Source organism: Aphelocoma coerulescens, chromosome 4 (assembly GCF_041296385.1).
Source record: "Aphelocoma coerulescens isolate FSJ_1873_10779 chromosome 4, UR_Acoe_1.0, whole genome shotgun sequence".
Classification (NCBI taxonomy): Eukaryota; Metazoa; Chordata; class Aves; order Passeriformes; family Corvidae; genus Aphelocoma; species Aphelocoma coerulescens.
Genome location: NC_091017.1, coordinates 14,047,786 through 14,073,155, shown reverse-complemented (window position 1 = coordinate 14,073,155; position 25,370 = coordinate 14,047,786). Strand labels below are relative to the sequence as shown.

The 25,370-nt window shown below is 37.5% G+C and overlaps 1 protein-coding gene across 22 annotated transcripts in view; it reads left to right on the top strand.

The window, feature by feature from the left end:
* INPP4B (inositol polyphosphate-4-phosphatase type II B) overlaps window positions 1–25,370 on the top strand; it is a 390,079-nt gene that overhangs the window by 99,660 nt on the left and 265,049 nt on the right. For 15 of the 22 annotated variants that reach the window (XR_011150457.1, XM_069012729.1, XM_069012737.1 and 12 more), the window contains 3 exons: window positions 6,468–6,552; window positions 15,557–15,781; window positions 17,447–17,491. Coding sequence is in view for 21 of the 22 variants with exons in the window: in XM_069012729.1 (XP_068868830.1) it covers window positions 6,468–6,552; window positions 15,557–15,781; window positions 17,447–17,491 (355 nt within the window). In the remaining variant the exon portion in view is untranslated. Of the gene's footprint in view, window positions 1–6,467; window positions 6,553–14,753; window positions 14,847–15,551; window positions 15,782–17,446; window positions 17,492–25,370 lie in introns of those variants that run through there. The other 7 variants (XM_069012745.1, XM_069012744.1, XM_069012742.1 and 4 more) reach the window with 3 other exon arrangements.

Genomic DNA, 25,370 nt, shown 5'->3' with positions numbered 1-25,370 from the left:
TAAATGTAATTTTTTGCTGCAGTTTGTATTGTCATTTGTGATGTTCATACTTTAAATATATTCAAATAATGACACATGCAGTTTGTGCATCATTTAAATCAATGATCTATATGATTCCTGAAAACATCTTTCACTGCCAAGAGCACATGGAAAACAAAAAAAGCAACTATTTTCATTCACTTTATATACTTGCATTCTTCATTTGCCTTTCAATATAGTTTTTCTCACCTTCTGATGCAAATAATCCTGATCACTACATTTCTAGACTTCCCCTTACATGAATAACTAGTTGAATATAATATAAAGTCTAGGAACTGTGACAGCCTGGTGCATAAATGGTGAAAAGAAGGTAGGCAATGAGGTGAGAAAGTCTGTTACTTGCTAAATAGTCAAGATGGAGTGGCAAGTATGAGTAATCATAAAATGCCATTACCATTAACAATTAAGTGGCAGATAAAAGTCACCCTCCATAAGTGTGAAGTTACACATGTGAAGAAAGATTATAAAAGTTTCCCATCAAAATAATGGGCTTTGCACCAATTCCTGCCTTTCTGCCCCAGAATGAGATCTGTAGAGAGTTATATTTCTCTTAAAAGTTCAGTGATCAGTTGTGGTCAAAAAGTAAATTGAATATTAGAAGACGTTGGGAAAGGAGAAAACAAAGCAGAGAGCTCTGTCTGTAAAGATCCACCATTGCAGTCAATTTCCCCTCATCTTACAGGACATAGAGGTGCTGGGAAAGTTTCAGAAAAAGGGCTGTTAGTGTCATCAGGACAAGGAGTGAGAAGATAAAACTTTTCAGCCTGGATAAGAGGTGATGACCCAGGAGTTCTCTGATAGTAATCTGAAAAAACATTAATGGCTTGAAGAAGGAGATAGGGATTTATGGTTTATTGTCTCTTCCAGTGTGATGTTAAATGAAGCTGGGGGAACTGGATTGCAAACAAACACAGTGGTTTTTCACAGAATGGGTAGTGGAAATACTGGAATTGTTTGCCATAATGCCCTGTAGATGCTAAAAGTAGATACATGTTGGAAAAAGTATGAGGCGCTCTCAAGGAGCATTATTGAATGGAAATGAATCTGAGGAAAAAAATCCCAATGCGAAAAGCGTACAGAACTGAAAGAGGACTGCATGTGGTTGCCCTGGTTTTCCTCTTCCTTGGATACTTCCTTAAGTCACTTATTGTAGGCAGAGTAAGGGGCCTTTGGTCTGATACAGCTGTTTGCTTGGAAGTATTGCATGTCAGTTTTATGTCAAGTAGGCACATGCTTCGATATACCAGACTTCCCAGGATTACTGCAAACTCTCTGGGGGCAAGGCTGTGGTCAGGGCTTCTTAACATTTCTGAAGTAATAAGGCAACATATTAGAAGCAGAGCAGAGATGAATACCACATATTTTATGTAACTGCCAGGAGTGTAGAACAAAGTGGGAGAACTTTCTCTAAAAACGTGAGTTATCCAAGGTATGTGTTGTGATATATCACTGGAGTCTTGCACCAGAATATAACTTTGAAAAACTTAAAATAATTAGTATCTGAATTACATATAACTAAATTCTGGTGGGAAGGGTAATTTGAGATTTTTTCAAGCTGAAATAATTAACTGAGTGAATATGGGGTGTGAATAAAGAGAACGTTTATTTGTATGCTATAATTATTAATGATGCATTTTGAAACTGAAAAGGAAACTACTTTTGGTTATGTATTCACTTTTGTTAAAGGTAATGATCTATTAAAGGTAGTTTTGTGTTCTGCAGAACTTATTCGGTGACATAAGTCAACGTTTTCCAAAGTGAATGCAGATTAGTGGTATTATATTGTCAGCTTGAAGTTGGGATCTGGTAGCATTGCGTGATGGTTTAATCACAGTGGGTAGCTCATGCTTTGTAAAAGATGATTTCAGCATCTTTCATGAGCTGACAGTTCATAAAGGTGTTCATAATGAACTACCAGGTTACAGCTTGCCTGGAGTAATTGAAGCACCTTGTCAGACACCAACTACCACAGTTTTCCTTATCACACAGCTTGGGTCGTAGGCTTTGCATTATTTAAGATACAGGATGGAGATATTATTACAGCAGAAGAATATATAATATTAAAGGGGATTTCAGATTGCTGAATTCCGCTTGCTAGCATTTAAAGGGGTGTTTTTAATTCTGCAAATTATATGCTTGTGATTGCCATGGAGTCATTTGTTAATACCTCAAAATTAGAACAATTTTTTTACTCTATTTGGTAATGGGCATATTGCTGTAGAAATATATTGAAATTACTGAAATTATTGAAAAGACTATTAGCTTTTCTGTTCATGAGTGGTATTACCCTATAATTCCTGTTCCTTTTTTTCTTGTTGAATCTATAAGAAGGCTGTACTTTATCTGTGGAGTGATGAACATCATCTGTGCTAATGCTGAAATGGCAAATGTAGGTGGTAATGTTTATAGTGCAGTCAAAAGTGTGACCTGTGCACATGCCTGCCCTATTGAGCTGCTATCAGTCTGATTAGCTCATTTGCCAGTACCAGGAAAAACAACTGATGTGAAAAAACACAAGTAGTTTAGTGTATGTAGCATCCCTACTCTATAGGGTTCTGATTTAATTATTTCAAATTTGTGAATATATGCTTTTAAAAGAAATCCTCTATGCAATTCACACACACCACACGCACCTCAACCCCAGCTGACTTTGGAGGCTTTTAATAACATCTTATTAATAGAGTTTTTACTTTCTGTAGCTTTTGTTCTTACTACAGTGCTATAGCTTTACTTTTCTACTTACTGTTTTAACACAAAGGAATTACTTGGAATATCACTTCTAATTTTAACTGTCAGCTTAGTTCTTGACTTGATATACCTATCAGAAGATTCCTTGCCCCACCTCCAGGAACAAATCTCCTATTGTAAAATCAATTCACAGTGACACACTTCTTCCCCCCCACAATGGTACCTCAAATCAAGTCTGTAGGAATGCGAAAATAGCACAAACATGATGTTCTCTTTGACAGCTTTAAAAGTTTCTCAGTGCTTTAATTTTCTAGGTTTGGGGACTCTCCAGCAGTTTCACTGAGATGCTTAATTCAGATTTAGAAATAATTGAATTGTCTCCTCAAATCACTGTTTTAAAACAATTTCCTGATCTGGGTGGTGGTGGGGTGCCTGTTGACTTTGTCAGTGTTTAGAGAAAGATATAAGAGTTTGTCTAGCTGCTGTTTGGCATTTGGACTGATTCAGTAAGTTTTTATAAGAATTATTGAAGAGTACCAATGGCAGGAGGAAAAACCCCTAATATATTACACCCTAACACAGTGGTACAGATCTGATTTTGATCATATTTTCCATGCATAAAGACCCAATTATTAGAATTTACTTTTAATAAAGTAAAACCTAGAAAAAATAAAAGAATAGCTAGTCCAGATGAGCTTATGTTATGCACTTAAAGTAAGAGAGAAATTTTGGATCTCTTCAGGTACTGAAAAACAAAGCTGATCCTTTATCAGATATGCATAATGGTTTCCTTGATGACAGTTTTGTCATTTAATTTGTAAGTAAATTTCTTGTAAGCTTTTTGTGTGACAGACCATAGCACAGCTCATCTAAATGATGCAAAGTCTGCCGTAATAGTAATTCTGAAGGTATTTTTCTTCAGGTTTGTGTCAGGATGTGGGAAATGTTTTTCAGCAACATGTGCTTCATTTTCTGGCAGCCTTATGCTCTTTCATCCTTTCTCGTTTCCCTTCTTGTTCCCTCTCACATACAGAAAAGGTAAATACAACTTCTCTGCTCAGTGTTCTGGATTGTGTATCTTGAAAAAGCATTCACATTCATTTGAAACGGCAGCATTTCTCCATTCCAGCTTCAGTGGTTCAGAGAGGGGAGTAACTTGTCTCTAAAGAGGCTCTTGAGCTGCAGCATCTGCGGGCTTAAAATGCAGAGAGCTTGAAATCATCTCCTCTCTTGTGTTTGCAGTTACTGTTGTATGTCAACTGCATTGTGAGACAGACTTCACTGAGACAGATTCTCGTTAATTATTTGAAAGCTATTTTGCTGCCTGCTATGCCAATTTGTTTGTATTATACACTTGTCTTTTACGTACAAATCAAAACATCGAATCTTGCAGTCTTGGCAGCTATAGCAAACTACTCATGATTCCTCATCCCTGGTCTTTCCAAACACCTGACTTGCCTGAAAGCTGTGTTACAGGGAGGTGCTTTTCCTTGCATACTGACATATATCCACTTACCACAGTTACATGTTTTGGAGAGAAAGTTAAGTCTGGGGAATTCTCATATGTCTGTCTTTAATCTTTGGAGCATGAGTATCACCAGATGAACAATTTTCTGCAAGGACGGAAGGAGGAAAAGTGTTAAGAGTCATTTGACTTTTCTTTTTGGCAGAGAAACTTTTATGTACTCACAGCTGAGTGTTAAATGGACTCAGACCTTCATTAACTTCCAAAATAACTCCTTTTGGTCATATCTCCACTGAAAGATTGCCAGCTCTCGAAGGAATGAGACTGCATTATCTACTTTCCAAGGGAGGGTTATGTGGGAGACTCTACTGGGGCTTTGAAATCTAAAGAATTAAAATAGTTACCAGGATCATTGCAGTGGACAGCTCTTCCTACTTAGTCTGCTGTTTGTTTTGTTGGACTATTACTGCCTATTTTTCCAAACTGACTTTAGCTGATGCTCATAAAGACCTCGTAGATCGTTAAAGAATGCCTCACACAACAGCACTTGAGAACTGCTGCTGGGTTGTCATGTATTGCCACTGACTTGCTGGGTTCTATAAATAAAAAAGTTCTCAACACAGCACTTGTGTTTCTACCAAAACTCACTGCATTGTTTCACTACTTTCTTCTTTTCTTTCTCTCTTTTTTTTTTCTTTAAACAATCAGATGGTCTGTTTTTCTGTCTACATGACAGTACATTCCTTTTAGACCAGCCCAGTCTGAATAATTTTTCAAAGAAATCAATTTACAAGTGGTTTCTAGATAAGTCTGTTTTTTCTTAGTATACTACAGCCTTGTCTCTTGAATTCTGGCATATTTCAATACAACACAATGTGCTTTTTTTCATGCTCTTCTGTTTTATTTTAACCTTTCGTTACCTTTGGGTGTTGATTTGTGTTTAATGACTGGGTTTGGAATATTAATTTAGTAAGTGGTAAAAGGTTAGAGAGAATAAATATAGACTTTTCAAGGAAATCCTTTTTAGACTTTGTGAAATGTTATGTGTTCTGTTACTATTCAGTCTTTCAGTCTTATTGTATTGAATTTTCACAGTTTTGGTCATGAAAGACAGTGTATTACTAGGTATGTAAAAGGTCCTTTTGTGAGAAAAGCAGGATCAAGACATCCATTTGAAAATGAACATGAAACCCTTGGCAAAAAGTTTGAGTCTGGTTCTGGCAGGCCAAATAACATCACATAGATGCAGAGAAAGGGGTAGACAAGAAAACTTGTGCATATTAGGTAGGTGTTATAACAGTTTTATGAAGTCATTCATTAAGTGGCAGATATGTGAAATTAAAGTTCAGGCTTTTGGTAAAATTGCTGCACAATATGAAAAATATTTCATTTTTAGGATCACTTGGAATAAAGTACCACCTGAGGAAGGAGTGTTAAAACAAGAATTTGCATTAATCCCTGCAGAATCTCACTGAAGTGGAGAATGAGCTCTGTGAAATTCATGTTGCAAACCTGGAATGAAGGGAGTGTATGGGTGCTTGGTCTAAGGGTTATTTGTTACCAGATGTTAGGGATAAAAAAATGGATAATAAGAGTTTTAAGGGAAAAAAGATTAATCCTGAGAGAGTGATTGATAGCGTCACTCTTCTGAAATATGAGTCACAATTACTAAACTAGAAGAGTTCGCACCTTGTCTGCAAAGCACTCACAGAAAATGACAGTGGTAATTTGCATTCAGCAATAGGTCCATATCACTTAATGTCATTTGAATTGCATAGCTAGAGACCATATTCGAAGTTTCAAGTGCTGATAAAGAAATCCCTTTCAAATAAGAATTGAAGAGAAATGCCTTCTGTAAAATTACATGTTATTTTGTTCACTTGAAAATATCCTACTCTTTGAATAGAATCTGACATATGATTTGGCCTTGTTAGAAGATATGAGGAAATATGAAAGTTTAAATGAGCTGGGCTTGCCTGACTTGCTTAGGAATGAGGTGTCACCTAAACTTTCAAATACTTGAAGTATGAAAAAGCCCTCCGAAGTTACTTTTTAAAGTTTCCTGTGGGGTCTTTTCTTACATTTTATTCCTTTTGTAACTTACTGAGCTGAAGTAGGATGGCACAGATCAGCAATTAAAGAATGCCTGTATCCATCTGCCCAGTGACTTCTATGCTTCTTTGTATCTCCATGTTGCTTCAGCTGTGAAGAGCCAAACAGAAGAAGTTCCCAGTCAGGTTCCAAACTCTAATGTTTTGCCATCTTTGTTTCACAGAGTTCTGATGCCTCTGAAGTGGTAATCCTGGAGCGCTGCTGGGTTGTGGAATTCAGGAGTAAAACAGGTGTTTCAATAGTTCTCAGTAAGTAAGACATACCTCAGTGTGTTCTGTGTGAATCTTTTATTTCTGCCAACAAAAATGAAAATAAAATACCCAGCCATCCATGCATTGGAACTTTGCTAGAAATTTAACTAAAATATATCCTGCTGTCTGTGCAATGCATACATTTAAATACTGGTGGTCTCTGAATTCATGTGTAAAGAGAATATCCTGAAATCAAGTGTAAGTCATGTCATCGTCTTCCTCTGACAATACATAGAAGTTTGAGGTTCTATTTTGTCAGGCATTTTGTACAATATGTGGTTTCTGTTGATGCATAGTCAATGCATCTTATTCTTCAATAACTAATCATTGCTAAACTTCCTATTAAATGACAGGTTTCCTGGTTTTCTTACCTCCTAGAAATTCTTCATTCATAAAATTGTTAAAAACAGCAGAAAAAATAGCTATCTCATATAAATCAGAATCCTTGGTTTAGGGGAAAGATTTTATTTGGAGAAAGTGCTGACAGTTTTTTCTGCAGGAGCCCCTTAAATAGCCATTGTGTTAGAAATTTTTTTATGACATGGGTTCTTTATGATACCATCGCAGAGTTTTGAAGTCCTTAGAACAGTTTGCCATTTTCTGTTAGCTGTGATGGTCTAAGAGCAGAGATAAAGTTAGGCTGCATTTGTGGGCTTGATGGATACATTTACATCCAGTAGAAGTTCCTATCATCTTTCTTTATGCAGCAAAATCTCCAGCCCACTTCTAATAAAATGTTGCATTAATTATGCTGACTTTTGTCCTCACCTGCTGAAGTGATTCGTAGTGGTTGGTCATGTTTGAGAAGGCAGTAACTTAAATTACATTCATTGTGGATTTTGTCCTTATCTGAATAGTATTCTGGGGAATAGCTCAAATCCTTCATCTTTTGTGGGGAACATAATCATATGTTTTGTGCCTGGTGTTGAGGCACGGCACCAAAAAGTATTTCTTTCTGGCTTTGGAAGTATTGCTTTCCCTGACTATAAGAGCTGAATGTTTCCCATTGACTCTCAAATTGAGACTTTTCTAATTGTGCCCTCAATGAGTCCAATTCATTCATAGAATTACCGACTTTATGAGTATAAATACAGTCATGTCAGTTCCCTTCTGGCACTTCTTTTACAGTGCTTGAACACAATGCTGCTGAACTGAACCCAGAACACAGCTGTAATTGCTGACAGGACTCAATTAGCTTTGAAGCCTGCAAACAGGACAATTTCTGTGGCAGCAAGACTGGCAGGTTTTAAGCCCAAAAGCTGGGGACATAGACAACAATGAATACTGAGTAAGCACTTCAGGCTGCCTGTGGAGAAAAAAGAGCCTGTGAATATGTGTGGAGGAAGAAATAAGCTTGTATAATCAGGAACTGAGAGACAGACATTCTAAAACCAAGCTTTTGAAGGTTGGTTGTGTGTCAGTAGGAACCAGGGGTAAGGGTGGCACTCTGGGCATCCTCTAAAAATGTATTAAAGGGGAAAAGAGGGAACAGTGTAGAAAACTCCAGGTAAACAGGGCCAGCAAATGATGATGAATACCTGGGGCATGACCAAACAGAAGACAGAGGAAGAGACAGACAGGTAGAGGAGAAATGTATTTCAGACTTGGCAATTTTCCTGTGCTGGAGAGCAAGGATAGCAACCTGGCTGATGATTTGTTGGATCGAAAAAGAAAGCCAGACTACTGTGAGGTATTAGAACAAAACTGAAGACAAATGAAGATGACATACAGTGTACTGAATGAGGATAAAATACTAAAAGAAGTGAAATAATATTCCATGTACTGTAGGATAGTATAAAATTCAGAAGAAAATATGGGAGAGAAAAGCAAAACTCAGGAACTAGGAAGAGAGGCTTTTATCAATAGGGGCTTTGACCATGAAAAGCTAGTTGAGTTGTCAAAAGATTAGATCCATTGGCAATTGGGAGCCAAAAGAAGCTATAGAATGTGTATCACAGGACTTTAAAGGATTCAGATGAAAGCAGGGTAGGAGGAGGACATACCTGCTCACAATGTCAAATTCCTTGTGGAACTGATGGAGGAGAGCTGTGCCACAGCACAGCAGAAGCTCCAGGAAAAGAGGCTGTGAGATTTAACTTATGGTGGTAAAAGGACATTTTCTTAATCTTGCAAGCTTCAATTTGGAATGACAAAGGAGAGTTGGGGAGAGCCTTTGTCTGATTGTCTCCATGTGTCTCTGACCAGTGGATTGAATCCTAGGAGTTGTAAGAGTGAGGAATGGAAAATGACTGGGATATTTAGGAAGAGAACAAAATGAAGGGCAGTGAGTAAGCATGGAGGGAAAAAGAAGAACATGTTCATGCAACATCTAGTGATTCTGTGGGGCTGCTGATTACCTCAGGGCACTGTGGACTCTGAAGCAACAGGGCTGTACAGAAGAGGTCAGACAGAGCAAATAATCCTGTCAGGGCTTCAAGTGGAGTGCTCCTTAAACAACCTAACTCAGAAGGTTTCCAAGTGGCCCAGGGAAGGAAAGAGAATGATTTGTTTGGTGAACTTCAACTCTGCGTGTGGCTGATGGCTTACGTGCCCTTCTAAAAGGAACTGGTCACCATTAGCAGGACAGGGTGGTCTTTGGGTCACTGTTGTGTTTCCCTGGAACAGGGCAATAGGAGCTCTGTGATTGAATGTTCCAACTGCCCCCAGGAGCAGTCTGAAGTTGACTACTGTGTTGTACAGAGCCTCATGAATGTACAACTGCTTCCTTTCCTCCTTGTGATGGTGTGCAACACAGCATTGGGAATGTCTCCAAGAGACACAGGCACAGTGAAGTGAAACCAGATGTGAGAGACAGCACGCAGGGACTACCTTCTCTACATCTGTAAATCTCTTCTGTATTTCAGGAAGAGAGATTGCTTAAAGACTGTATTGCATTACTGTGTGTGGTCCCTTAGTGAGAGTTAGGGAGATAAAAGCTGTAGCATCCAGGTAGGGCTGGTGAGGAGGGTGGGAGGGAGCAAAGGAAGAAAACAGCTTTTCATATAAGCTCACAGTCATCTAAATCATATTGCAGCAAATCAGGAAAACAATTAAAAAAGGGGCCTGTATGTAGGAATACCCCTAAGACAGCAAGCATTCCCTTCTGCCGTTTGCAGTATGCAAGCCACATAACTTGGCGACTTTTGTTTCAATAGTAGTGGCTTGGAAAGGCAGGTCGGGATCACTCGCTATTTTAGAGATGGAGTAACTGAGGCAAATGTAAAGGCTACTCTTGCAGATCTAGGCAGAGAAAGAAGACCTCTGAAGCCTGCCTTTTTTAAGGCAGGCTGGTGGTCCAGCCAGAGATATGAACTGCTTCCATTCAGCAAAAGCAGGCCACTGTTTTGCAAAGGCCATCTTTGGAACTTTCAGTGAGTGCTGCAATGTATTTGTTCAGGGATCTTGAGATACCATTGTGATATTCAAATATTTGTGTGGTTTGCATTGCTTCCAGTATAGGTGTGGTATTTAATGAAAGGGTAGAAGCAGTGTGGCATGTGTGGAAGCTGACAGATATTAAAAGAAACAGAGTACTGTACTGCAGTATTCAACCTGTGGCATCGTGCTATATTAATTTCAAATACTCAGACTCTTGGCGAGGTTCTGTAGGGACTTAAATGGAGCTTATAATAGTAATGTATATAAATCTATTCCAACATTGCAAAATTAAAAAAAAAAATCACTGAAGATAAAAATTTTAATTAAATTCTTTATCTTTGATTGAAAATATAACTTCCAAAGAAAGATTAACATAGCATCATGAGTAACCATGGGATGATTTCATCACTACTAATTTCAACATGAAATGCATCAGCATATAGAATTCAGACAGCCTTTTGTGAATTAAAAGCCTCTGATGTCTGTATTAGAAATATCCTGCGGATATAATTTACGTATCAAAGCTTCCATTCTACTTTTGTTACAGCATATGGTGGTTAGCTGTGATGGTGCTTTATGTTTTAGAGTGTCAGTGACTCACTGATATTCTTAACCATTTTCCTCTGCTGAGCTAGCAGCTGAGCTGAGAATTACTTTTTTGCTGGTGTGTGTGAAAAGAGACAGACAACCTTTGACTTTTTTGAACTCTTATTTTGCATATTAACAGAAGGAAAAATAATGATTCTCTAAAAAAGTCAAGGCTGTCATTGTGGACGTTGACCGTGGGCTTTGTACATTTTATTAATTTGAATCATCCCAGTAATTTCTTCTTTGTCCTGTTCAACATGATGTTGTGTTATAGCTCTCATGAAGGAAAATAAAGCAAGCCAAAGAATATCAGTCTTCCCGTCACCTTTTACCTGCTTAGTAAAATAAACCAATAAAATCTTCTTAAAACTATAGAAAGTTAACAACAAGTGAATAAGATGTAAAACCAAAGTGGAAATGTGTTTGTTTTATTTTATTTATGTTATTACTTTGAAAGCCTTTCCATTAAACTGCTGTCTTTTGAAAAACAAGAGTCAGCTCCAATAGCTGCCTAAATTTTTTTGGTGAATTCACAGAAACCAAGGTTTCTCTATAAAAGATTGTGATGAAAATTACTATAAAATACACTTTAAAAATTTAGAGAAGTGTCATTCAGACATTTTTAGCAAAGAAATTTGTTTTCATTTTTAAAACAACTGAACTATCAAAGTATTTAGGGGCAAAAGAGGCAATTGCTATTGTTAAATTGAAAATCTTGGGCAACATAAGTTTTATTATGAAATAATGTAAAGAAGGAAAAGTTATCTGAGGATGAAGGAACTAACACCAAAATACATTTCTGATTTTAGGCTGTTGGGTTAGAGTAGCAAAGGCTTTCCAATGCCTCTGAGGATGCGTCAGCTTTCTTTGTGCTGCTCTGTTATTTGACAGCAGTCGTTTAGAGCAGGGGCATTGAGTTCTTTATTTGAGCTGCATAAGCCTAGTGGGACCATAGCTTTCTATGCTGACTTCTGTGGGAGAAAGTCCCATTGAGACCGTGCTTCAGCAAAAGAGTTGTTGATGAACAGAACCCTGAGCAGAAGAGGCTCTGTGCACAGACCCGTTTGCTTTCCATTATCTCCTTCCTCAGGTCTTGCCTCCAGTTGAGTCTCTGTTACTAAAATGAGGAGGAGCAGCAAGAGATCAGGATACAATGATATATAATTTTCCCTTCAATTTAGTACTCCCAAGTTCAATGTTTGTCCTGGAAAGAAAACGACTGTTTTTAACTTTTTGAAGGTCTCCCCCGGGTTTATGAATTTGGATCCCCACTGGGGATGTCCAGCATGAAGAAGAGGATTATTGTTCTGCTATTGCAGATTCACAAGTAGATAGAAAATTTTCTTAATATTGTATGTTCTTAAATCTTACATTTCATCCTATTCAAAAATGTTATCGTAACAGTAAACCTACGAGTGCAAACTAGATAAGGAACTGTTGTTGAGGTCAGTAGTAAATGTTTGCAAAAGGTAAGGTTTTTTTTCCAAAATTACTCATGGTAACTCCTGTCAGCAGTAACAGGATAGCAAAGGGTGCTTGTGTACCTGTATTTTCTACAATAACTCCTTAAGTGCAAATTATGAAGTGCTTTTGTCCACCTATGAAACACTACTGCATTTAGATTTATTATTTATCTTTTAATGAATTAATATATTTATTATATATTAAAATATGAATATTTTAATAAAACATGGAGTAAAAATTGTTTATTTAATTATTTATATAACTCTTCTGACCTGTCTGCTATTCATTTGAGGCCTTCATTACATTTGTGGGTCCGTTGGTTTCATTTTGGAAAAGATTCATACCAATTTTTTTCCCCCTACTGATACTTGCAATTAAGTGTCTGAGTTTGTTAGGAATTACTGTATTTTAAATAATAGTCAGCAACTATTTGAGGGAGAAGTGCAAAGAGATTATGATCTTTATTATGTAAACAAACCTGTGTGCTCCTTTATTGCAACAGACTTTTTTACCAGTGTGCATTTTTCATGTTGTGTTTCCTCTGGTAAAATGACTTTTGGTGCATAAACCTTTCAGTACCTAAAGGGGGATCTACAAGAGAGCTGGAGAGGGACTTTTTACAAGGCCCCGGAGTGATAGGACAATGGGAATGGGTTTAAACTAAAAATGAGCAGGTTTGGGTTAGATGTTAGGAAGAAATTCTTCACTGTGAGGATGGTGAGGGCCAGGGACAGGTTGCCCAGAGAAGTTGTAGAGGTCCCATGCCTGGCAGCGTTCAAGGCCAGGCTGGATGGGATTTTCGGCAAACTGGTCTAGCAGAAGGTGTTCCTGTCCAGGGGCAGGGGGATTGAACTAGATGTTCTTTAATGTCCCTTCCAACCCAAAACATGCTGTGATTACATGCATTGAAACAGAATGGGAAATAGGTAATTTATCTGCTGTTGGAACTGCAGAATAAAACTTTTTGCAGTTGCAGTGATGAGTGGTTTTCAGGCATTTTCATATGCTTTTCAGAATTTAACTTAGATGTCAGAGTACTCTAAGAATCTAAATATAGCAGACTGTAGTGTTTTGAAGTGATAGTTTAGAATGAATTTCCACATCTCAAAACTGGCACCTGTTAGATCAGAATATAGTGAATTATGCCCACTCCTGCATTTCACTATCCATTTCTGGGTCCATGCATATTAATATTCAGTATGCCTTTTGAGCTTGCAGTCTGATTTTTACAGCTAAGAGGTAATATAAATAGCATTATTTCAATTGAAAAGCATTGATTTCCTCCCAAAGCAGATGTTTTTTTTATCTAGCTAGTTGATAGGATATTTCAAGGCAAGATCACTGTTCCTATTTCCATTTAAAGATAAAGAGAGAAAAGAAAGAATACTTTGGCATATTTGTATTTTGGCTGTTAAGTTTTGACTTGTTTCTCTGACAGCCTTTCCTTCACTAAGGTATTTTGGATATCCAAACTGCTTTTATTAAAATTGCCTGTGCTTTAAAGGCCGAATGGTATAAGCAGAAGTTAACTTTGTGGTTTTTTTTTTTTTGTGTGTGTTTTTGGTGGCTTTTTGGTGGGGGAGGGGTTGATTTTTTTTTTTCCAGGTTTGGTTGGTTGGTTGGTTTTGTTTAGTTTTTTGCTTGTTTTTGTTCTTTTTTTATGTGTTGTTTTTTTTTTAGAGTGACTGCTAGTTAATTTTGACCTGGATGCTAGTTGATTACATGCCTTTTCTTTCCTTTCAATTTCCCACTAGTAGCTCCAAAATATTATGAAATAAAACAGATTCCTGACTCCTTGATGTCAATGACAGAACGGAGTAGAGCACTCTGCTATTGCAGATCTTAGCAGAGCAACAGAAAAGTTATCAGCTCTTCTAACTACTGGTCTTTGTGAAGGTTACTCCCTCATGGCTCACATGCAGTACCAGATCACATGAGAGCTTACAGATAAATCTTCTGTCTCAACAGTTGTCTTTGACAAACAGTAGAGCTCAGCTTGGTCAGGTTTGGTGACTCCAGAACAGATCTTGTGTGTAAACAGGATCTAATGAACAGCAGTTCCCTAGGATTTTGAATATTCTTCTCTCAAGAACTGAATACCTGGTTTTGCTACCTGAGCCAGGGTTAGAGGCAAGTATTTGAACCCATATTAGCTTTTTTAACTGCCCCTGAAGCCAAAGATGTGTTTCCATTTTGTTTCTTTCCAGTCCTTCCTCATGAAATCTGTAGTCCAGCTGGTGTATGAAATGTTACCCAGCATTTTTAGCAGCATCTGCAGCCACACAGTTAGATTTCCTTAGATCCAGCCCAGATAAAAAACTGGTCCCACCTCCGCAGGGATTTGTGCACAGTTTTTAGAGGCTTCCAGACTTGAGGTTTTATCTTTTATCCCCTCCATAACCATAAAAGTAGAGGTAATTGTAACTGGCAGATGCTCAGTTTATGAAGTGCAAACAGGTTTAGAATAACATGTGTGCAAGTGCCCAAGGTTAGATACTCAAGGTAGTAAAAGGAATTTAAGTTCACATTGTATGAAAAAGAACTTTTCTGTGTTGTTTGAATTTTCAAACTAACTATGAAAACCTTTAAGTGTTCTGTTTCATCCAGTAATATGATAGATGACTGATTTAGGTCAGAATGATTTTGATGCCCAGTGAAATACTTCAATCCTTATTAATACAATAGCACAGGTGTTTTATAGAGTTTTATGTTTCTAAATTAGTTAGTAACTTGTTTTAAAGAAGCATTGATTTTTCTTTCTTTCCCAGTTTGCTCTTCTTGGTGTGTGTTGCACTAAATGTCACATTGAATTTGTGACTCTGGGAAGCCATCTATACTGCAGAATTTTAAATGTCTAAGAGGTATTTTTTCACCCTGTTCTAATCTCAGTCAAATGACTGACCCTCACTACTTACGTGGATTCCTTGGGAGCTTCAGCTTTTTTCCCCCTGTCTTCTTTTTTTGTTCTTAGAAAATTTGATCATTAAACAATTAGACTCCAGGCAGAAAAGCAAATGATACGTGGATAGTAATGAGGTCAGAAGCTCCCACATACAACCTGTTGAGTCTTCACAGAGGAGTTACGTCATGCTAAATTATCTGCATGTGTTCCTGATCTGTATTCTGGAAAGGATGAATGAGAGGCTGAGCATAATGGAGATCTCTAATAGAAGAGATGATGGGCACATTCATTCTGGAGAACCCCACTCTGACAGAACCGTGTCTGCTGCTCTTGCTAAACCAAATTCTTTTTCAAGTTAGCAGCTCTGAGAGCTGCCTGCTAGGCTGCAGAATCTGTGCTGGAAAAGGATTTCCCATTTTGGTTTGATTCTGCCACTTAATTTACCCATCTGTTAACTGATTTTGGAACTACTCTGTGGATATGCTTAGTACTGCACCGAGTCTGAAGGAGCTGGGGTTTGACTCCAGAAGTGGAGGGGGCTGCATGGCTCTTTGACCATGAACAAAAATGTGCATGTGGTGGTTTTCATTGTGTGTGACATCAATATTTCCATCATCCCCCTTTTGAAACACAGTTCCTAAGAGCTGTTTTTATGCTTTCTGAGTGCAGAGTTTCAGAGTGGAGAACCAGATCTTTACCTAGAAGCCGCATCAAAGCCAGACTGTGAATCTTGGGCTGTGGCACTGGGAGAGGCAAACTCAGAAGGTTTGCGGAATAAAATTCAGCATCTCCGGAGGCTGGTCATGGAAATCAAAGAGGAGAGATCATCAGATGAAGCACGACAGTTTCTCCCCACATCCCAGTTAGACAGTCTAGGAGAGCCCCAGTTCACAAGTAAGTGCCTGTACTCATTTTACGGAGTGGTACAATAAAGGTGGCCCAGTCTCTGTGGCAGTTCAGATCATGTCACAAGCAGGGTACAAAATGATGTTCAACTTCTTGCTTGTCAGAGTGAAGTTTAGAGGAAATGAACTGATGAAAATTGTCTTTAATGTTTTTCCCTGATGTATTTTGGTTTATGCATGTAACCTTCAGGGGAACAAATGTGTGATTACTGTGTTTCTGAGCTTTTCTCTCCAACCTATTTTCTTCATAAGACTTAAAGTACTTTTTTCCTCTTTTATGTCCTATATGAACATATGGACTAGTGTTTAAAATATAGTCTGGTAACTTTGATAAATGTGTAAAGATTTAGTAATACTTAAACTAGTATCACAGATTTGTTCTTTGTGATCTAAAAGCACTCTGGGGATTTGAATGCAAGTAGCCATATGTTGCATTGTATTTGGTGCACTGGAGTCAGGAGACTGTATTTCAGTTGCCTGGTCACTTATTCAATTCTGTATCCAGCATATTCATGAAGGTGTTTCAGGCCAATATGCTAGTGGCAGAGTTCAATTCAGAAATTTGTTAAAGTTCCATTTAAAAAAAAAACCCAACAAACTTTTATTTGTTTTTTCTTTTTGACCTTTCTAAGCTCCGCAGCTGTGATTTTTCTCACACAGATGTGAATGAATAGCTACAGTAATGAGAATGCTGTGAATCTAGATTTAGCAGCATCAAGTTTTTATGGAGCAGGCACAGCTATAAGTTTGGGGTGATTTTTTTGCTTATGGGATTTTTAAATTGTTTTTTTTAAACAAAAATCTAGTTCCAGTTCATATACTAACTTAATCCTTCCTATCTGACCAATTTCTTCAATACTGACCAATAATTTATAATGCTTACTGGAGACAATACAAAAATGTCAGCAAGAGAGAGTTTAATTTCTACAAGTTCTTTGAAACTGTGGTTGTGATCCAATTACTTTCTGCATCAGGTGAACCACCCAGTGTTATTTACCTATCCCTCCTTGCTTCCTACGTTTCTCTTGTTGCATCTCTGTGGTTCACGCCTTTATTTTAGCACAGGAAGATGTTGCCCTTTGCAATAAATTATGCAGCAGAGCATAATTCCACAATGGATTAAACTGTTCTTGTTCCTGCTGTGTGAGAAGAGGAATTAACATACTTCTTTTACAACAAAAAGAATTTGGATTTGTTGCTTTACAGTTTTTTTGTAGATCAATAACGTGTTTATATTCTACTACATTAACCTGATTTCCCTACTTTCACAAAACGTGGGGTTTGTTTTTAATGTGATGCCATACCTACTTTAAAGTCAGTTGTTAGATTTAATATTTTTCCAACAGATACATAGTCAGTTGTTGTGACTGAAAATCTTACAAGTACCCATCCATGAAGGCCTGGGTTTTTTTTTCCTAGTTTCCTTTCCCAGCAACAGAAAGTTTCTATTAAGAAGGAAGTCTTCTTCCAAAGTGGCCTTTTTTTCAGGCAAATTACTTCATCCAAGTTTGCTTTGACTATGAGTTTCTAACATAAAATATTACTTCAGTGGCAATGGCAATAGTTATAGGCATGTGAAAGTTTTACTGTGTATCAAAAAGCAAGACATGGAAATCAAATTATTTCTAATATATTTTTTTCTTAACCTTTTAAGGTATTCAGAGAATTGCAAATGAGCCAAAGCTGGAGTTCAGCCTTGGTAAGATCTAATTTTGAATTTTTGGCATTGCAATGGTCTATCTGTGTGTGAGGAGTTTTTATATATATATAGTGTTACACAGTGTAACATGTGACCTGTTTAAAAAAATTAAGCTCTACATGGGAGAAGCACCTGTGCATGTCTTTTGAAATGCTGATTTTAGTTTCTTGATTTGAATGGCTAAAGGTTTATTGAATTCTATAATGTTGTGCTGCTCTATCAGGCTGAAAATCTGCCCAACTGCTTTGTAAATGCGGTTTGTGAAATACTACTTATTTGGAAAAAGACATTTGATTTGAAGTTTTTGAAACAATATAAAAGTACTGGTGCTTTAAAACAAAATTTAGTCTAAATGCTGTATTATTTGGTAGTGAAGAGGCAAAATAAATGTTTACCTGACTTTGACATTTTATACTTAGTATAAGTAATTAGTATATGAGAACTATATATTATAGTATGTAACAGAATTTTTTGGGAGGTGCTATATCAGGTCAAGCCTCCCCCTCCATTCAGAGGGTACTGAATGATTCAGATTACTCAGTAAGTCAAGCAATCTAATTGAATAAGGGTGTATTCCTAATACGAGGTCAGGAAGCACAATATGTCAGCCCAAACTGTGCAAAGCAAGGTTGGCTACCTTGCATTGTTCTTTTCAGTGCAAAAAACACCTTACTTTGAAATAGTAAGTGAAATAATTATGTGCTGTACAAGCACTAAACACAATAATTCCATATCCGAAATAAGAATGATAACTAAGTTTGGTTGATTAGTGGCTGGACTCTCTTCAGGGTCTTTTCCAACTGAAATGATCCTGTAATTATTCCCTGCTGCTGTGTATGGTAAAATAACACAGTTGCAAATGGTGTAGCTTTTGAAATATTTGATACTATATGCTGTCTTCATTCTGAACTAAAACCTGTCAAATTTGTTATGATTTTTAATCCATATGACCTGCTAATATTTGTCTGATGTTGTATAGCTGTACACTGAGAAACTTCTACTCAGTGTTATTCAGTATCTTTTAGGTTTACTCTGGTATAAAAACTCTTACAACATCTGTTGCAAAAAAGTGTATGTGAGGGAGAGGGAAATACAGATATCTGTAAGCAGAATATTATATAAATATTAATTAGACTCTACCTCTTGGAGAATTTAAATTGTCTACAGACAAACATCCTTCAGAAACCCCCAAACACAGCAAACAGGATGGCATCAGTGATATGACTGCAGGGTCTATTTCTGCCCCTTGCATTTTGGGATCCTCTTTCCTGGCCTTGTCCTTGGAACTGGGTTACACTTTGCTTGTGTGCTGCTACAACTACACTTATAGCTGACACCTTAGAGCTGTACCCTTAGGGACATACGCACTTCTGTTTGATACAACTATTTTCAGAGCACCTTAAATTTTATCTGGGTATTTTTATCATTATGTGTTTTAAAATTTAGATAGTCATGGCATTACAAAAAAATTTGTTGAGCAGGTCTTGGGGGTTTTTTCTGTATGGACTATTACTGCAGAAATTGTTAAATGTTGGCATGGAACAAAGGCCTCATTCTCTGCTGGGGGGAATCACCATGGTATAATAATCATTAAGAGTGGATTTAACTTTTCTGTCCATTTCTATGCACATTTTATAGGTGATGTGACTGTAGTATTTGGGCAGAGCCAGTAATTGCAGTGTTCCAGCAATAACAAACTCCCACAATGACTCTGGTGTAGTACAGGAGAGGGAGGAAGATGCTACAGGCGGTGACTGCAAATTAGTTGAGCAATGCTTCAGGAGAAGTTGCTTTCAGTGATAAATGTGTCCTAGCAGGCAGAAGTGTAAAAACAAAGTAAAGCCATTTTCAGACTTGTTTGGGCTTGTGCTGAATGGATCTCTGTTCACTCAGTGTCAGTATTTGTGTTTTGCATTGGGCTGTTTCTGTCAGGCATTTACGTTCTGTGATTTGTTCTGCAGAATTATTGATTGAGTCATTGCAGCTCTGTGAGGGATGTTATACACTGACTCCTGCTGCTGCTCAGGTTACAAATAGGAGTAGCAGCATAAACCTCTTGGTTTTGGCTGATACTCCTGCCCAGAGTCATAAGTCAGGAATATTTGGCAACACAGGCAACTGTATAAAGCTGATTCTTAGTGTCTTGATCCTAAAATAATACAAAATATTTAAGCATAACACATTTGCATTAGGGGAATCCACCTTTAGTGACTGAACAGTCCATGAAATTCTTAACAGTTTCCTTCTTACTGGAACATCAACATTCCCATGCCAACACTTCCTAACTCCAGCAACCCCCGTCACCAGCTCTGTGCTGTTTGTTTGTACAAATGGGCAGCAGACACCTCCTGCTGATGAGTGACACAGGAACAGTTTAGCTGAGAAGGATGCATGTGCTCCTCAGCCCAACCAGTTAAAATTCCCCTTGCAAGGGCTGCCAGTGGAGATGCTCCTGTGCTGTTCACCTGGCAGGCCGAGGACACTGCTTGACTGATACCATCCTTTGAGGGATTTTGTCTAATTAAAGACTTGGCATTCACTTTAGCTAATCAAGGACTTCCAAGGTCTCTCTCTGAGATGAGCCAAGGCATGGTAAGCAAGGATGAGAAAGGAATTTGCTTCAAGCAAGCACACTGCTGTGATGTGTGCCTGGCTTCGGTAACCAAATCTTAGGGCTCTGTAGAGACATTTCAGCTTCATTAGGCTGGTATTTGGCATTCAGAATTTGGAAGGCAAATCTAACAGTTAATGATCTATAAAGCTGGTCTCTAGCCCTGAAAGAATGGCTTATACATGTAATTTTGTTCATACTCATTGTATAATCAATATTTCTATATTAGTTAAGTAGCATACTTACACATATATATGCAAATAGACATCTGCTTGTATCAGTTGATATACAAGTGTGTTTAAATGTGTTTAAAAAATTGTAATAGTTCATAATTATATTTTAAGTCTCTTGTCACTAGTTTGTCAATAAATAACATTCAGAAGTGGAACTTCAGTAACTAAAACAAAATATAGCTTTTAAATAATACTTGGGTGCTGCCTAATACATGAGTTTTATTTAGGGACATTAAATACTGCTCTTCAGTGTTTTGAAATAATGGTATTAAAACTCTTCCTAGGGGTTTGTATTTTGTTGTGGTAGCTACCTGTATCCATTATACACTGGAAAGCATTCTCTTCATAAATGTTCAAATATTGCCTTCTCTTATTTTATTTTAAAGTTCAATAAAGTGGTAATTTTTTCTTTTCCCCTGAGGTTAAAGCAAAGAATAAAACTCACCTGAATTACAGCTTTCCACTGCAATACACTCAGCATTTTCAAGAGTGTGCCTGTCTTGTAGCATAACTTTGGAGTCAGAGCATCCTTTAGACTAAGGTTTTTGAGTTTTATATTCCTGGAGACTCTTGGGAAAAATGGCTGATTTCTGAACCTTGTAGCTGCTGCTAAGTTTAACTTTGCAAACTTTCTCTTGTTGTTTGGCATTTCAAGTGCCTGTGTTCTGCATGCAATTCCATGAAGCATTAGGAAGTAGGATACTACAGCCTGGGCAGGGTGCTGAGTAGAGGGGAGGAGCAGAGCAAAAGGAATCAAAACAGATACTGGGCCTGAATAACAAACCAGTGAAGCTGATAAAAATCTTTCCCATGACTTTGAAGTGTGCAGGGTTAGATCTTTTATAGATGTTTATTTTGAAGCTCCTGTTCTTGGTTGCTTCTCTAAAATACCCTAGACCTTGAGTCCCAGATCTAACTAAATATGTTGTAGGCACCTGACTTCACATTGATGTAGCACGGCTACTTTGAAGTATGTGAATCCAGCTGAAGGTGATGGTTATGGGAGATAAATTGTGTTGTGCATATTGATGAATGCTATTGAGAAGTTTTCAAGAGCTTGCACCTCTAAAGGTATTTGATAGGGAACTGGAAAAGCAGCACAAGAAAACTGCAACAATCCGAAAAAAGAGGGATCAGGGTAGAATGCACAGTTTGAGGTCAAAATGCTGAAACATGTACTCAGTAATGCACATGATGTTAATATGGAGAAATAAATTGGAGAAAAAAAAGAAATAAGTTTGTTAGTTACTCTCTCAGTAACCAATAGAATTTTAATGTTTTTGCATTTGTCTAATTGCTTAGAGTTGTGAAGAGAGGGCAAGGGATATGGTAGTTGTGGTATGGTAATAGTAATCAAAATAGCTGTATAGGAAGGAATGGCTCTGCACACATCGTAGCATATTCAGGTGGTAATTTTAATGACAGCACCTCTCTGGCATTTCCAAAAGTGCTCTTTTTTTTGAAAATGTATTAGGGCAGTGAATTTCAATGGACTTTTCTATTGTTGAGTAACCTCTAGGCACTTTTCAAAGTGTAGAATAATGTAAATCTTGTGGTTCTCTTTTTACAAAATCTCATTAAATAGTGCACAATTCACAGAAAACTTCATCAAGTACTAGAAAGAATTAAAATTGAAAATTTCTAGGTTATTTGTTTATTCATTTTACCAAACAGTGGGTTGATACAAAGGCAGTCTACCTGTAAATGCAGAAGTTTTTATTCTCCATGGTCTTATTTCTCACCAAGTGATATTGTGATGCCATCCCTTTGAAAAAGGTCTTGAAGCAGATTTAACTTTGCATACTGAACATAAATGGTACATTGATGCTGCTCAAAGAGCATGACCAAATCATTTTTCCAATTCTGAAATGTAATCTGAAGCTTTTTCAGCAGCAGCTGTTCCTGGAAGAATGATAAGCAGAAAGACTTCTTTTATCCATACCACAGACTTGAAGCCAGTCTTGATCCTAGCAGAATTTGCCCATCTAACTTGGTTATCCTTCTGCTTCAAGTTATGAGTTGGTGAATAAGTGATATTTGTTGTGTTAGCCAAATAAAATAGTAAAAAAGTCATCATCTCACTTTTGAGTAAATCTGAAAAGTGATCATTTCTCTGTGAATCAAACTCACAGTGTCACTTATTGCTGAGGGGTATTTATCCCTCAAAAAAAGTTTAGTGTTGGCCATGTTAGAAACAATAGCAGCAAAAATATAAAAAGGAAGGCTGGGTTCGTGAATTTTAAATTTTATTTGTTCATTTTGCTCTTTGCTGTTGTAACAATATGCTGAATTTTGCTTGAGTTTTTTCTGGTCCCATACAAATTTCATCTTCCACCAAACCAGCTATTCAGGCTTTTTTTTTTTAGTTTTAGTGATATATATTAGAGACTGTTACATCCCAACAACAACCAGTAAATAAAAGACAAATTGAACAGAAAAGATTCAGGAAGCAGAAAAGCTACCATGTGATTGGAAAGAATGCTCTTGTTTTCCTCTGGGAACTACTTATTTGGCTTCTGTCTGCTTTGAGACCTTTGCACTGCTGCATAAGATGCTTTAAATGCAGTTTATTCTTAGTAACTCAGTGTTGCTAGGATGAGTCCTTTTTTGACTGAAAGGAATCCTCCCAAAGAGATAGCAACTCAAGCCCAGTCTGAGACTGTGTTGGCATGTTTTGACTTAGGACTTGTAATGTTTTTGCAGTAACTCCTGGAGGAGTTTCTTCTTTCCCCACTTCTGCAGGAGAACTTGAGCTAACTTGCAGGCAGTTTCAGTGCAGATAAAGCAACAAGTGAAACAGTGTTCCAAAAATGTTCTAAGGTAGTGAACGCCTATCACCTTTCACATCATGCTGTCACCTCTCTTAGAAGTGTTCGATGATGGATAATGCACATCCAGCAAATTGATGAGTGATGTTGAGTTAGTGACCCCTGAGGAGAGTCAGCTCTTCTTGCTGTGCTTCTGCTTTCTGTGGCACTCACAGCAAGCTTGCTTTATTATATGCAGACATTGTGTGAACACTGCTGAAAAGTGATTTGAAGATGGATTTGCCAAGAGCCCACATCATGTTTTTATCCACCTCTCCTCCCACAGTACTTTGTTCACTTTTGAGAAGTCTTTTGGGATTCTGTGATAGCCCTTGCCGCACTGAACTTAACCTTTTGGGGTTTTTATATAGGCAGCTTTCTGAAGTGTTGCTTCTTCATCATTGTGCACCTCCTTTAAAGCATCACTCCTGAATTTTGCGTGTTGCATGCTCTGTCAGAAAAAAAGGCCAAAACTCTCTAGATGCTACCATTAAGACTTGGTAATTTCAGGCTGCTTTTTTGTGATGAAGTAGTCATAATCTCACTACTGAAATAACTAGAAATACGAAGTGGATGTATTGGTGTGTTCTCCTTTTAAAATCTTGACTTGTTCCAGTCTTGCATGACTCTTCTGTTTTGGGCATAGCCAGCTTCCTTGAGGAAGGTTGTCACATTCCATTTGACAGTGTCAGCCTGCATTCTCTGTTGGGATTTCCAATTTCATTTATTGTATTCCCCCTCAATTTACGCATAATGTATCATACCATCCTGATATGCTAACCTATAGTGTTCACTATATTAAACCCTCTCTTAAGAATGCATTATGTATGAAAAAATGTTGGAAAAAACAAATCCAGAAAATGGGGTGTGTGGGGTGGAGGGTGTGTGTTGCATGGACACATACCCCAAAGAGCTTAAAACCAGAATCCTTCTCAAAACCTCATATACTTGTTTGGGTTTTTTTCCAACTATGGTAGGTTTGAGTCCTAGAGAATTAAGCTGGATTTTTAAATCTGTACCTGTAGGTACTGTAATTCTAGAAGTCTATCCTTCAATCCCTTTAGGGCAGAGATTGTCTTCATTTGCATTGCAGATAGAGAAACAGGATGCTGTCATGGTCCTTAAATATTAATCTGTACTAATTGTAGCACTGAATATGCAAGGACTCAAAAAACCCCAATAATGGAACTTGGGAAGATGTTCTGTTAGTGTTCTCCCTGCTTTTTGCACATTAAGAGAATCTGAAAACTCTGTTTAGAATACTATGTACTTTACAGTTATATAGAGTTCTTTGTGGAATTATCTATATAGAGACATATAGGTATCTATTCTATGTAGTTCATATATGTGAAAATCTGTTTTGTTGCTGAAAACCCATTATATCTAGCGTAGTATTACTCATTTTTGTGTGTTACCTACTTTGGTTCTGTGTCAGTAAGAAGCAATTCCTGATGGAAGTAGTCACAGAAATATTTCCAACTTGTCAGCATCCATTGATACTAATGATTTTCAGTAACCATCTTTGACTTGTGTAAATTCAATTTCTGTGTAGGTGTTGTAGATTAAAATTCTACATTACAGGGTGCTATTAGCAGTTAGTCCCCACAGTGGGCACATTAAATGCAGGGGTGTTTATCTGATCTGAAGTGGGTCAGAGTAGAGGATGAACCAGCATGAGGGAGCAAATCATTACTGACTGAGTATATTCCAGTATGATGGACTTACAGGAATCTGATGATGTGCTGATGCAAGCAGTAAGGAGCGTGAGGATGTTTTGGGTATCAGCATTAAACCCAGGTGCAAGCTGAGTTTCAGGCAGTTTTCTTCCCTTCTGCTCCATGAAATTGATGTATTTCCTGTTTCCAGAAGCTTCTGCTTTTAAGAAAAAAATTGTATTTGAACTACCAGGAGAAAGTGGATGACAACCTTGTAAATATAAATATGTATAAATCAGGGCAGTGACTAAGGGAAACTTTTAAATCTAATCGCATAAAGATTCTCATAACGACTTTCACATGTTTTGCTATAAACACTTATCTACAGATAAATTTTGAATAGCTGTGGCTAATCTCTTTAGAGACGAGTTTGTAGATACCTGAATTTGAAAAGCTATTTAACAGTTGAAAGGGTTTTTTGGAATTTAACCATTCTGAGAGACAGGGGTTTATCATCTTAGCTCTCAAATGATGCAGCAGATAATAGGATTAAATTCTGTCAGAAATGTACAA